Source organism: Columba livia, chromosome 2, assembly GCF_036013475.1.
Source record: "Columba livia isolate bColLiv1 breed racing homer chromosome 2, bColLiv1.pat.W.v2, whole genome shotgun sequence".
Lineage (NCBI taxonomy): Eukaryota > Metazoa > Chordata > Aves > Columbiformes > Columbidae > Columba > Columba livia.
The window spans coordinates 22,684,789-22,698,216 of NC_088603.1; the positions used below are offsets into that span (position 1 = coordinate 22,684,789).

At 41.6% G+C, this 13,428-nt stretch overlaps 1 protein-coding gene across 5 annotated transcripts in view; it reads left to right on the forward strand.

Annotated features, from left to right (window-relative positions):
* RSU1 (Ras suppressor protein 1) overlaps window positions 1-13,428 on the forward strand; it is a 104,945-nt gene that overhangs the window by 74,368 nt on the left and 17,149 nt on the right. The window contains exon 9 of one of the 5 annotated variants that reach the window (XM_065050910.1): window positions 839-956. The exons of the other annotated variants lie outside the window; for them this stretch is intronic. Coding sequence (XP_064906982.1) covers window positions 839-956 — 118 coding nt within the window. The remainder of the gene's footprint in view (window positions 1-838; window positions 957-13,428) is intronic. 5 annotated transcript variants of the gene reach the window in all.

Consider the following 13,428-nt stretch of genomic DNA (forward strand, 5'->3'; position numbering starts at 1 on the left):
TAGGTTAAATGATATAGCAAATGCTTTTGATATAATATTTGTGTTTCATCTGAAGGCTGTAAATATTTTTTTCAGATATGCCTCTGATATCCCAATGTCTAGCAGAAAGTCTCCCTCTAACTGAAGCATATCCATCATTCTTTAGGGTATCCGTCATTGAACATCCCGATTCAATAAGAGATGATATCTTATTATCCTTTCAGTGAGTCACCGTATTTATGGATTTAACTGGTATTGTCCAGATGTATCATCTTCGATTCAGCGTGTTGGGTGCTGTGGGAGTTACTCGCTGTGCTCCGTGCACCGCAGGTTGCTGTTGTGTGATGCTGGGCCATCCCAGGGACCGTTTTTATCTGTGAGTGCTATCGACAGATAACAACTGAGCTTTTGTCAGTGCAGAGTTTATATATTCCGTCGTGGATTTTGGTTTTTTTTTAATGGGGAAGGCTTCAGTTTATCTTATAATACTGAAAAGTCTAATCTGATTTGGTAGTTAAGGGTTTTCACAGTTTATTTTTCACAGCTATCACAGAGGATTGCACATACATATTTACCCTTGTTTAATTATTCAGTGTTATGCTGACTCTCAATAAATATTCACCAATTCTACATGGACATTTCAACTCTGTTGAGATTTAAAAGGCATAAGTCATGTTCTGACTTAAAGAAGTCTTAATTGTGATGGAGTATGTGACACTTGACGAGTTTTGCACTTACAGAAATATGCTTTTGCAAAGATGACCCTTCTCATAGCTTTGCATGTTGTTCAAACATGTCCACTTTAACTGACTATTAATGATTAGTTGAAAGTTTGGTTTTCTGCTTGTTGTAATTACAGTGGGATACCTTGTAACTTGGTTCCATCCTCCTACCCAAAACAAAACACAGAAAGAATGCAGAACCAAGTGTGCTTTTTTAACGATGAGAAATACAGTACAGCTTTCATAAGGTTAAAGGTCAGTAAAGACATCTTTTCTTATTCACGCATTTTCATTAAGTAATTTCAGAAAATAATTGAGTAGATAGGCTTGCAAATAAAGCAGAAGACACATGAGGAGCTGTGTTTCTGTGGCAGTGGTAGCTGCTGGTAATGCAGTAATGGGAGGAAGTTAATTACAGGATCATAACAGTGTATGGATGTTTAAAAGATGAATACACTAGGCAGAGTAATTTTTTGGCTTATTACAAGTGGGGTATGGACAATTCTAGCCTGAATGCCAGGGAAGGTCTACTCATGGCAAGACACAAGTGAATTAACTCTTGAGATCATACTTTCCCCTGAAGTACTTAAAACATACTGTTAGCAATATTTAATAAGGGGGAAATCTTTCATTGCTCAGAGCATGGGCTGAGTTCTGTTTCAGCTGCACTAGTGCCTGAGGCACTTTTCTTGGGGCCATCCAATTACAGCAATCTGTTAACCTCTTTGGAGGAGAAAACTGAAACCCATGTCCAGAGAGATGAATGAGATGGACCTGAGGGCAGACAGCTCACAGAATAGGCTTTTGATTAAAAAATTACCTCATTCTTAAGTACTGATTGGGCAGTTTCAGAGAAACAGATGAGATCCTGATGTAGAGAATTTCTTGCATTTCTTGCTGGAGAAGAGTGTTCGTGCAGGCTGGAAGTGGCCTAAATAGCCAGCTTTTAGAAAATCCTCTTTGCAGCAGAGTGGTAATTTCACTGAATTTTTGAGAGGCGGTTGCTAGTTTCCCCAACAGGTGTTCCTGGCAGTTTTTACATGCTGTAGCAGCCAAGCAAGGGAGAAAAGTCATTCTCCAGGAAGAAAAGATGCTTATTTTCAAGCAGCAAAGGCATGATCCAGATAATTTAGAAGCTGCATTTTTAACCTTTGAGGTCCCTTCATGTAATGCCATAGACTTGCCAAATTAAAGGAGGTGAGAACCTCAGAAGTGATGGAAATCATCGCGCATAAATTCCCTGAGTCAAATCCAAGAGAACATGATGGGCACCCAGAGGAGGTAAAACCTGTTTCAGTGGAGTTACTGGGTGTTTTAGGGAGCAGGCTGAGCAGGTAGAGGAGAGATGCTGTTTTAAAGCCCCAGCAGTTTCAGCACGCAGATGCAGCACGGAGGAGAACCTCTCTTCGCGTTCCTCAGCACTCATGGGTTGCTTATATCTATTAGATATGTTGGTGCTCCAGCAGACTACTTCATACTACGTAGATCCAGTCTCAAAGGGGTCTTTCTAGTGACAAATCCTCTGACCCAGTATGACCTTCTGTATCCCACTTTTTTCCAGCTTACAGTTGCTGAGTTCCTGTATTCTGGGGATGCATGGCTGATTTAAAAAGTTGCCTAGGTGCATCACTGTGTATTAGTGATAGATCTAATACTCAAGGTCAGCTGTGTCCTCTGAGGTCAGAACTCATTTGACCATGGAGTCTTACAAGACAAAGTTGGTAATTCTTCCTAAATAGAGACTGGTACAACTGAGTTCTGCATTCATTTTTTACTGTATTATCCAGGGCCCCTTATGCTTTCCTTTCCTTAAAGCTGGAATGGCTTTTAAACCTTGCAAAACAAGTTTCTTCTGTTCTGGTGGGATTTCTTCAGATCCCATCAAGTTAAAAATGAGTCATTCCCAGAGGAGAGTGAGAGCAGATATGGGAAGGGTTGTTCCCTATGTGTTATTTCACTGGCAGATCCCCAGGGGTGGTCCTGGCTGTCCAGCTGCCGCTGTTTGCTGTGCTGCTCCGCATGACTTGTCTGCCGTGTCACTCCTCTGATTCTGAAATGTATTGTCTGCCGGGTTGACAGGTTTCTTTGTACTATCATCCTGGCTTTGTATTTCTGGATCGAATTTCTTGCAAACATAATGATTCCGTCATCTGGCTGATTGCCAGTAGGTGTGAGTCTGTGGTGTCTGTTGTCAAGGTTTTGATAGGGGATTTCAGGTTTGGCTCTACCTGAACTCTGTGGTACTCCCTGGTGTTTGAGCCTTCCTAAGAGGCAGTTTAAGTTGGTACCTTATGGAGGTGAAGAGTATTCTTGTCTGTCAAAGAAGTTGTCACAGGCAGGACAGAAACAAGTATTCCCTCACAGGGAAGTAAAAGGAATATAGAAACGGTTATTAATACTCATGTCTCTAAAATATCGGGGTTTTTTTTATTTCAGCTCTTTTCTGTGGTGTCCAAGGTTTCATTTCGTTTTGTCTTGTTTTGTTCCTGTCTGTCCATCTGAATCTCATATCCTGTTAATTAAATTTAAACCTCATTGCAGGAATTTCGGTGGATTTAATCTAATCTGCTGGTGTCTTTGCTCACTGTATGTGTTACCAGTGTGACTTGGTTCTGTGGGTAACATTTCTCGATTAACAGTGGACCTGTTTGTTTATCACTATAGCCTGTCCAATCCATTGAATTATTGAGTGTAGTCTTGACAGTTGATGTAAAAGGTTAGATCTTTTGCCTTGGAATGTAAGAAAAGGGTAAAATGTAAAAACATATACGCTGTAAATCTGTGGTCTCTTAAGCTCCTAAAGTTCTATGGAAAGATTGTCCACTGACACGAGAGGTCAAAGCTTCATCATGCCGTCCCAGCTTGCCCCTAGCAAGGATGAGCCCTGTGGTCGTAAACAGAGCATACTTCAAATGTTGCTTTTGTCTGTTCTTCAAAGCCTGATCCTCAACATGCCAGGATGTATTCGAGCTGGCTTTAGCAACTAAGAATAACAGTGAAGATACAACAACATAAGGCTCAGCAGTCTTGTGCAGATGAAACTCATAGCTCTGCTTCTTCAGTGCTTGCTGTTGTCTGTGCTGCCTTGGCTGGGAAATCTTTCTTCCCTTCCCTTCCCTTCCCTGTGGTCAAGGAATGACTTGTCCCTTGCCTGCCCTGACACTGACCTCAGCAGAATTCCTCCTTTTCTGTGTGTGAGCAAGCAAGAGGAGAATCAAACCTCTAATCCTGAAAAGAAGAATTGCTTAAATTTGTTCTCATGAATAAGTATTGAGTCCTAATTTCATACTATTTCTGGTGTTCAGATGGAGACAGCAATATGTTAGGGATTAAATAGCAGTTTTGAAGCAGGATTGAAAATACAGCATTTGCAGTTGCTCCATTATGACCGTAACTGTGTAAGTGGCTCTGGCGATGGGACCCAGCGAGTAGATGGCACCAGTATCGGTCTTTTCCTCTTGCTGTTGGCTGCTCTTGCCATCCAGCACTCCAGCTTTTGCTTTATTCTAAAACAGATCAGGATGGGAAATTATAATATTAAGAGAGCATGTGCACTGAATGGCAGCGTACATTCCTGTTGAATCATTTTAAAGCTGCCTTGTTTATGTCTAAACTGGTGCATTTTAGGTGAAACTAGCATTTGTGCCCTAAAGCTTGTTATTAGGTAATAAGTCCATTGCAGAAGTCTTCCGATATTTCTTTGAGAAGCTGGGGTTCAGCTTCCTGAGGTGAAGCAATGTTAGCATGGTTTGGTCAGGTATTCATGTCTTCCGTCTTAGAGAAGGCAGGTTTGAAAGAGGCAGTGTCACTTCGGCGAGGTGCATTCGGGCCTCAGACACCTGCGGTGCTATGCCTTGTGTTTGACATGTGGAAAGAACGTGTTTTCGCATTAGAAATTCTGAGTTGTGAAAAAGATATTCCTTGAGAAACAGCTTCCAAATTGTGGGATAGACTTTCCACTGTCAAAAAAAATAATTTCAAAATAAGAAATTATTTCTTATTTTTATGGCCTGCATCTGTGAGTAAGGTAGCTATGAATAATTTACCTTCTCAACTCCGTTTGGACTAAGAGCAATGCTGTTCACAGCTAATCCTCCTGAATGGAGCAAGATGATTAAAACTTAATGACTTAAATATAAAAGAAAAAGACCATATTGTTATTGAAACTTAGTTTCACCAGGTTAGATTACAACAGTGTCAAGTTTAAAGAAAAAATGAAAAAGAATTGAAACTCTTCTCATTTGTCCTCTCCATTCAAGCACCTTTTTGTCTCAGATGAAGAAGTTGCTGTACAGGCTCTGTAAGAAATGACTCGTTACCCAACAGTAATAGCTGAGCTGTAATTTCTTGGGTGTTGTGTTTTGTTTCTGTTTTTTAACAGGTCTTCGTGATCAAGCTACATGTAGCTACACTTGTGTTTAGGAGAAAGTAAAAAACAGCATGTTTTTATGGTAATGAGATGTCGCATCATTTCTTTCCATTTGCAGTTTGTCAAAGTATGTTCAGGACGATACCTTAACTGCCTCCCACCGTCTCCTGTTTGCCAGTGGCAAAGACCAGATGGGATGAGACATTTGCCAAAAATTACCACTCAGTGGCGGGAAGGGACTTGCCACAAATCTAGATCATTCGGTCAAAATCCTCAACAATTGCAGGTAACACGAGGAAATGCTGCGCTGCAGTGCGGTCTGCGGAGGGTCAGGGACGCGTCCTGGCAGCACACTGGATCGAAGAACTTTGCAAACAGTCCGGTGTCTTGCCCCACAGCAGCTCTGGTGGAGCCATCTGTTTTGGATGCTCTTCTGCATAGTTACATTCCCTCCTGACCATTGTTCCAGCCAGTGGGTCCTGAGGAAAGCCATGCATTGATCTGACAGTGATGCTGAAAGATCATTACTGCTGAGCAAGCCGAGGCATTGTAAACCTGTCACGTTAACGCAGCAGTGCCTGTAACAAGCTGTATTCATACGTTCTGGTAGAAAGGGAAAAAGCACTTCATCTTCCAGCTGTGAGACAAGGTGTCCAGTAAACCTGTCCTCATGTGCCCTGTCTTCTTGGGTGTAAGAATTATTACATTGCTGTCTGCATTATATTTGTGTGCCATTTGAACTTTCAAGCTGTAGTAACCAGCCAGACATCAACAAGCCAAAGATCACAAAGCAAAGCAGAAGTCCAGGAGAAAAAGTGTTCATAAGTGATCTGCTAGGAAAAGACCAGCAGTGTCACACCGAGGATGCCCAGCCCAGGGGAGTCATTTCTGCCTTTCACACCAAGGACAAGCGAACAGGGCGCTGGGTGCTCCCCTCACCAGCCATTGCAAAAGCAGATTAGTGCTTGGGACCTTTTCCTTTGTCAGAAGAGCACAGCTGTCATTTAGAAAGATGTGTAGATTGTCACAGACAAGAGTGTTAGGGCACGTGGCTCTACACACAGCATAATTTAGCCAGTAAAAGACCCACCCACTTGTTTTCACTAAGCTGTTTGTGGTGTAGGAAAGAATGTGTTGGGGTTGTTTTTGTTGAGCTTTTGTGGAAAAAGAGCAAATGAAACAGCAGGTATGAAGAGTTGCAGTTTTTAAATCTCACACCAAATCATTCACCCTTCATCCCTACTAAAATTTGGAAACAAAGGGGGTGATTTGTCTGAGGTGGGATTGATCTGAGGGTTTCATGTAAGAGTAGGTGACATAGAGAAATATGTTTCATAAGAGCTGACTATTAAAATGTGTTCATAGCTTCAAAAAGGTAATGAAGTTGGTGATAACCTGCGCAGAGCAGATTTCAGCATGTTATTTTTGTTTGGTATACGTGTGGCATGGTGTGGGGTTTTTTGAAGCGTGTTTCTGTGTGTTTCTGAAGGCCAGCATCAGGAAGATGGGCAGCAGTGGGGGTTTAAGTGGATCCTGTGGCGACAGGAATTGTGGAAATGGATGCTCAGTGCCGGATGAAAGCTTTTTCATTTGCAAGCTGACTGGCAGCTAGTATTAAACACTTGATCCCCCGTCCTTTAAATTAGTCGGTGGAACAATGCCACTGGCAGATTGCCCAGATAAAATGGCATTGCAGTACCTATGGAAACTTCTCTGGGAGAAATTATGATTATTCAGCTTAACCCCCCATTTACAGATGCAGACTTATCAATGAGGCTTAGAGGATTTACGCCTAAATCCCAAGGAGAAACCTGGTTGAATGGAAGGGTCTGGAGTTTTACCATCAGCTTGAACTGCAGCTGGAGTTTATCGCTGGTCTTCCTCTTCGTTGGAAGTACATCTGGATCTGCAGAGGAAATAGTAACGTTCCTCGCTTCCCCTGCTCCCTCATGTGCCAGGGAGTTTTAACCATCCTGTTTGGCCATTTGTTTGTTTTCTTACACTCCTCTATGGACAAAGACATCGTACATAAATTTTATATGGAAATTTTGATTGGGGGTACCTGTTTCCAGATTTGTTAGGTTTAGCCCCTTGTGGACAGTGTAGCCGAGCCATTGAGAGTGCCAGATGCCTGTTACTCAGCTGAGAAAATTTCATAGTAGGTCACTTTTGCTGCCACTGCAGTAAAAAATTGTGAAACGTGGGAATTTCATCCAACACAAAAAATAATTAGAAGCTTCAAGACAATCAGCAGGACTCCTGGATTCCTTAGCAATTTGGGAGCAGCAAGAGGATAAGTGTGCATAAATTAACCCATGGTGTCCTGCTGGAAGCTCAACATCTTGCCTAACCTGATGGTATAACAGTTCACAGCATTTTGTGAGATTCAGTACCACTGGCTGCAAAAGAAAACAAAAAAGGGGTGAAAGAGGTACTTGAGCTCTTGAAAACAAGTAAGAATTTGTAGCCCTGCAGATGCTCAATATAGGATCAGTTGTTATTATGAGAGTACAGGGGTCTGGTATTAAATTCTGCCAAAAATATATTGTATCATTTTTATATGGATAGATTTTTTTTTTTTTACATAGAGAAAAAATATAGCTTGTGAGCATCTATTTTTTTACATATTGTTGCAATGAAATGTGAACCACTTGTGCCCAGGTCTTAAGCTGGGCATCTGCATGAATTGCAGTGCTACTGTAAATATTTCTCAACATGGACAGGTAGATGCTATTGGAAAACCCAGAACAAATTCTTAAGTTGCCAATATTGTCACAAAGTCTCCCTGCAGAATGAAGTTGTTTGACAAAGTGTTTCCCTGGTGATTTGGCTGCAGATGAAAATGTCTTCAGCAATAAAATGCCGTGCTCAGGTCTCAGCTCTCGGTGCTCATCAATCAGCAAATGACAGACCAAGGATCTTCTTGCTGGATTAGTTAATATAGTGGATAAAATACGTGAGATATTGATATTCCTCTGAATTTCTATATATAGGGGTTTTTTGACTCTCAAATACACATTATTTTTTAAAATATATACATATATTGTTGCCTACAGCTTCCTTTAGTAATCAATAGAGCTGCAAAAGGACTAAGGTAAAACTATTTTTCATGTACACACAATTTCTTGCCTGGAGATAATGGCTACTGTCAGAAAATCGCTGTCAATCACAGAGGAGGGAGAGCTGGGGGAAGAAGAGAAATGCATGTGATGACAGCATTTCTACCCTAAGTGCACTGTCCTTTGTGGCTTAATATATTAATATTTTGCCAACAAATGGCATTTTATAGAATTTTTGTGGCTCTGTGTGTTGTAAATGCAGTTTTGCTGAGGATAATCATGTTCCGTATCTGCTGACACTTTCATAAGGTATCATTAATGGCTTTAGAAAGTTCAATTACATGGCTGCAAAGAAATAAATCACCTTATAGTTTAATTACCTCTAATATAATAGCAGCAAATATCTTCTGGGAAGCTGCCTCCTGTGTTACTAAATGACTGTCAATGATGAAGCTGCCTTCCTTAAAGGATGCTCTATTAGGGAGATCGTTTCACAGTGTTTTATGCCACATCTGTTGCTGTCGCTACTAAATTTTATAAAGGAATTTAAAATATGACAGATGTCAGTAATAACTTTTATTTCATGCCTACTTTTTTAGGAAAAAATGGAACTTACTGCAATTCCCCTGAAGATTTATATGAGATGTTTCATATTAAATACATTTAAAATACTTTAAAAATATTTTTTTAACGATCCAGGGAAATATCCAAAAACATGTTATAGCTGATCCCCTCTGTGTTCCAATGTGTCCATCTGCTGAGGAAAATACTAAGAGTAGTCATTCATTTTCCTACTTAAATGTCTTAAAGCAGAGTGACTCCTATTCAGATGCAACCACCTGAGAGGCAAAAAGGGAGCACAGATGGAAAGATGAGTATTCTGTATTTAAAAAAAAAAAAAAAAAAGGAAGGAAGGAGGGATGAATAAAAGTGGAAAAGTGGTACAGGAGGAAAACCAGCAAGAAGGCAAAGGCTGACGAGCTGGATAGGGAAGAGAAATGGGAAGAGCCAAGATTCTTGACAGGGAAGATAAATGAGGAGAATCAGCTGATTAGGCAAAGGGAAGAGATAGGGAGGAAGTGCAGCAATAGCAGAAAAACGGAGAATTTAGTAAAAGCAGAAATCAAGGACGCCGAATAATCAAAGGATAGGAAATAAAAGGATATTGGTTGTCTTTTCCTTCCCTTGCCAATCAGTAGGTGGGTAGAGGGGTGATGGACAAATGTGAAAGACACAGCCAAGTTGTATTTTCTTGCTTGTCCTTTTCTTAGGACTCTGGATTTCCTTGTGTGATTTTGGTTCTCACTGTTTACTTTGGGTAGACTGCGCTTCCTTTAATACCACTGTATTGCTAAATCCTGTGACTAGTTTGAATTATTTGAATGGTATGATTTTAGGATCATAGCTTGCATTAGCAGGCTTTAAAATGATTCTGAGCAATTTTGGATTGTCTCTTTTCCCTGTGCAAAGTGCAAGTTTCAGCACATCCCCTCCACTCTCTTAATAGAGTAAATGGCAAACACTTTGACTTGATTACTCAAGCATAGAAGGAGTGCAGAGCCTTCAGTGTGCTCAGTACAATGATGGGTCATCTCAAGCATCTCCTTGTCCATAGGGTGGTGGGGTGGCTCTAGAAGAGGGACAGAGCTCCTAGGATCATGAGCCAGCACTGTGTCCTTGTGGCCAGGAAGGCCAATGGCATCCTGGGGTGTATTAGAAGGGGGTTGGTTAGTAAGTCGAGAGAGGTTCTCCTTCCCCTCTACTCTGCCCTGGTGAGACCACACCTGGAATGGTGTGTCCAGTTCTGGGCCCCTCAGTTCAAGAAGGACAGGGAACTGCTGGAGAGGGTCCAGTGCAGGGCAACAAAGATGATTAAGGGAGCATGTCCCTTATGAGGAAAGGCTGAGGGAGCTGGGTCTCTTCAGCTTGGAGGAGACTGAGGGGTGACCTCATTAATGTTTATTTAAAAATGTTTATTAAAAAAAGGGTGAGGGTCACGAGGATGGAGCCAGGCTCTTCTCGGTGACAACCAATGATAGGACAAGGGGCAATGGATACAAACTGGAATACAGGAGGTTCCACTTAAATATGAGAAGAAACTTCTTCACAGAGCACTGGAACAGGCTGCCCAGGGAGGCTGTGGATCTCCTTCTCTGGAGACATTCAAACCCCCCTGGATACCTTCCTGTGTAACCTCATCTAGGTGTTCCTGCTCCAGCAGATTGGACTAGGTGATCCTTCGAGGTCCCTTCCAATGCCGAACATTCTGTGATTCTGTGATCTGGAGGCTGAACGATGTGAGCACGTGCAGGGATGCTGCACCCTGGCCGTGCTGTGGCCCACCCTTCCCTTTGCTGGCTAGCAAAGGTTGGCCAGCACGGAGGGATAAAAGACAAGGCTTTTTGAGGGGTAAAACCCCCCGGGACATTTTTGTTCTCTGGAAGAGAGGGGTCAGGGAGCTGCCCTGCCCTTTTCTTTGGGCAATTTCCTTACAGCAGTGATGTACATTGTTAACACTTCACAGGGTAATGGGTAGGTTGTTAAGTAATGGCTGTTTTCATCCTCTAACTTGTAGGCTATAACAATAAGAATACATTCTATTTCAAAGGGTGGATTTTTTAAAGGAAAAAATGATTTTTTTTTTTGCTGAATTCAGGAGGTGGGAGTTAGGCAGCACTTAATGTATTGAATGCAGTGAGAGAAAATTTGAGCATAAGGTACAGAGATGTAGGTTGGGTTTGGATGAACACATTTGTGTGTGGAAAATTATATACTGCCTCAACAAAAATTACTTTTTCCTTTTGAAAGAAAATGTTGTTTTCTGCCATGTATTGGGAGAAGTTACAGATCTCCCATTGTAGCGTGTGTAGTTTTTATCCCCATACACGTAAACAGCAGTACTGGTAAACTAATTTTTGCAACAATTATGGAACACTCCTTCAAAAAAGTGTCTTTCTTCCTTCAAACTGTTTTTATTTTATGTGCTGATTATTTTAGTTTGAAGCTCTGAACCCGTGGCCTGTTCTTCATTGTTCTGGCAAATTAAAAAATACACCACAAATATATTCCCCTCCTTACTAAAAATATATTTAAAAAAAAAAAAGTATTCAGAAAGGCTGTGAGAATGTGAGAATATCTGATCTAAAGTTACCAGTACTGAAAGAATATTTCAAGAATGTAGTAAAAAATCAGTAAGAACAGAGTCAAATTAAATGAAATCTTGTTGTTTCTCCCAGGCCAGAATTCACATAAATACAGAATGGGTGTAATGTGAGGAATAATAACAAATAGGAATCATTAACAAAAATAGCAAGTAAGGAAGATATATCCTGGAAAAAAATCTAGATCAAAGGAAAGCCCTGCTGTTTTCTACTTGCCTCACTCTGGTGTTTTTTGAGTCTCTACAGATGATCTTCAATGCCTTTACTGAGCAGGGACAGCTTTTAAAAGGAAAAGGTGCTCACAAGAACCAGGAGTGTTAAGAGAAGGTCCTCAGTTTGCCTCCAGTCTGCTTGGAGATACACAATGTGCTCTGTGTTTGGTCTTGGGACTGTATTTGGGGCAGCTATGGGTGTGCAGAACGGGGCAGTGGAGTTTTGCCAAAGGTCTGGAGACATCAGCAGGGAGAAAAACTCGGGTTTTAGAAAAGTTACACAGAGAAAAGAGGCGATAAAACAGCTCTGATGAATGAGTGAAGAGTGAGCGCCAAGGTGGATGGTGCTGTTTGCAGGATGCTGGGTATTGCCATAGGTACTGAGAAAGTGGGGAACAGAGCAGCTTTGAAAAGAATATCAGTTGGGGCCTCAGAAATGATAACTTAGCATGTGACATCTGCCTGAGAGTCCCATTGGGCAGTAATGTGGTCTGAAGGCACCAAGGTCACCCGTCATCTCCTAGTGAGCAACTGCAGTCCTGACTGGAACTGATGGGGACGTGCTGCCCTTGGTCTGGAAATAAACCCACACTTTGTTCACATATACAAGTTATTCCCATGTTATCGATTGGCACATTTCCTAGCAGGGCAGTTGCTTCTACTTCTTTTCCTGGTCTTGAAAAATATTTGGTTAAGTTCTAACAGAGACTGCGATGGAGAGAATTCCCAGGTGCTCCGTGCCAGGAGAACAGCACCCTCACACCCCGGAGGCTGCAGGGGCTGTCCCACACTGGCTGCCTGGCACTATTGGCAAATTAAAAAATACTATGAAGAATAGCCATGGGCTGACCTCTTCCTTTTGCTTCAGTGGTCGTTTTGTGCTCTCTGTAATTTTTTTTTTCTTGAATTGGGGAAAATGCAGAGTTGATATCTGTGATTGGTTTGTGTTGGGGAGCAGATTTGGAAGGTGAGGTGCCTGTATGAGTTTCTTCCCTAGAGTCTTGCAGCTGTGCAGTTAGGACATAACGTGGATATTCAAAGCCAGATGCTCTGTGGTACTTGTAGGCAGCTCACTGCACCTAGTGCTGATCCCTCGAGAGTGGGGACCCACCCACGCTGTCCATGGAGCTGTGAATTTGTCACAAAGCACAAGGCCAAGTGTTGCGTTTGGAGCCAGGTGACTTCTCTCTTCAAGGAGGTAGTTTGAGCTGTCTTGTGTCTGTACTTCACAGTAAGTCAGTATGCAGGATTTTCACTAAAACACTCATTTTTGCTTAAATAATAATTATTGTCTTACTAAATACATGAAGCCCATCAAGTGGGTGCAGTACTAAAGATGTCGAGTGAATGAATCATGGGCAGGAAGGAAAGTCAGGGCAGAGTTTGTCTCTATAGCATAGAATCAGAATCTAGACAAGGCTAAGAACTGCTCAAGATCAAGATATATGACCGCTCTGATACAAAGTAAATAGAGTTTTTAAAATTAATGTCCTTGGCATTGGGTATGTTAATACTTCCCTTTTGCAACTTTTATTTTTTAATTAACTGAGCCAATATGACCAAAAGATGGATGTGAAGAGGTGACAAGCACCATGTATGTTTAAACGGGAAAGGGTCTGCTGCAGTCTGTGCTCATGCTGAATGTGCTTGGTCTTGGTGAAAGACTAAGGAGAACTTGCACAGCATTTGAGGGATATGCTCCTTACATCAGTCAAGGATGCCCCATGTCCTTCTGTTCTTTGCCATAATGGCTCCCTAGATTCACGTGGTCTGAACATTCATCTATTCCTTTATTCACTCCATGCTCCCTTTCCTCACCAAAGTGAGAGTTGCCTGTGTGTTTCTTGCAATATACTGGTGTTGTCCTCTTTTTCCCATGCAGAAGTCAGCTGCTTTTCCATAAATGAAGCTTTCTGTGTCTCTTCA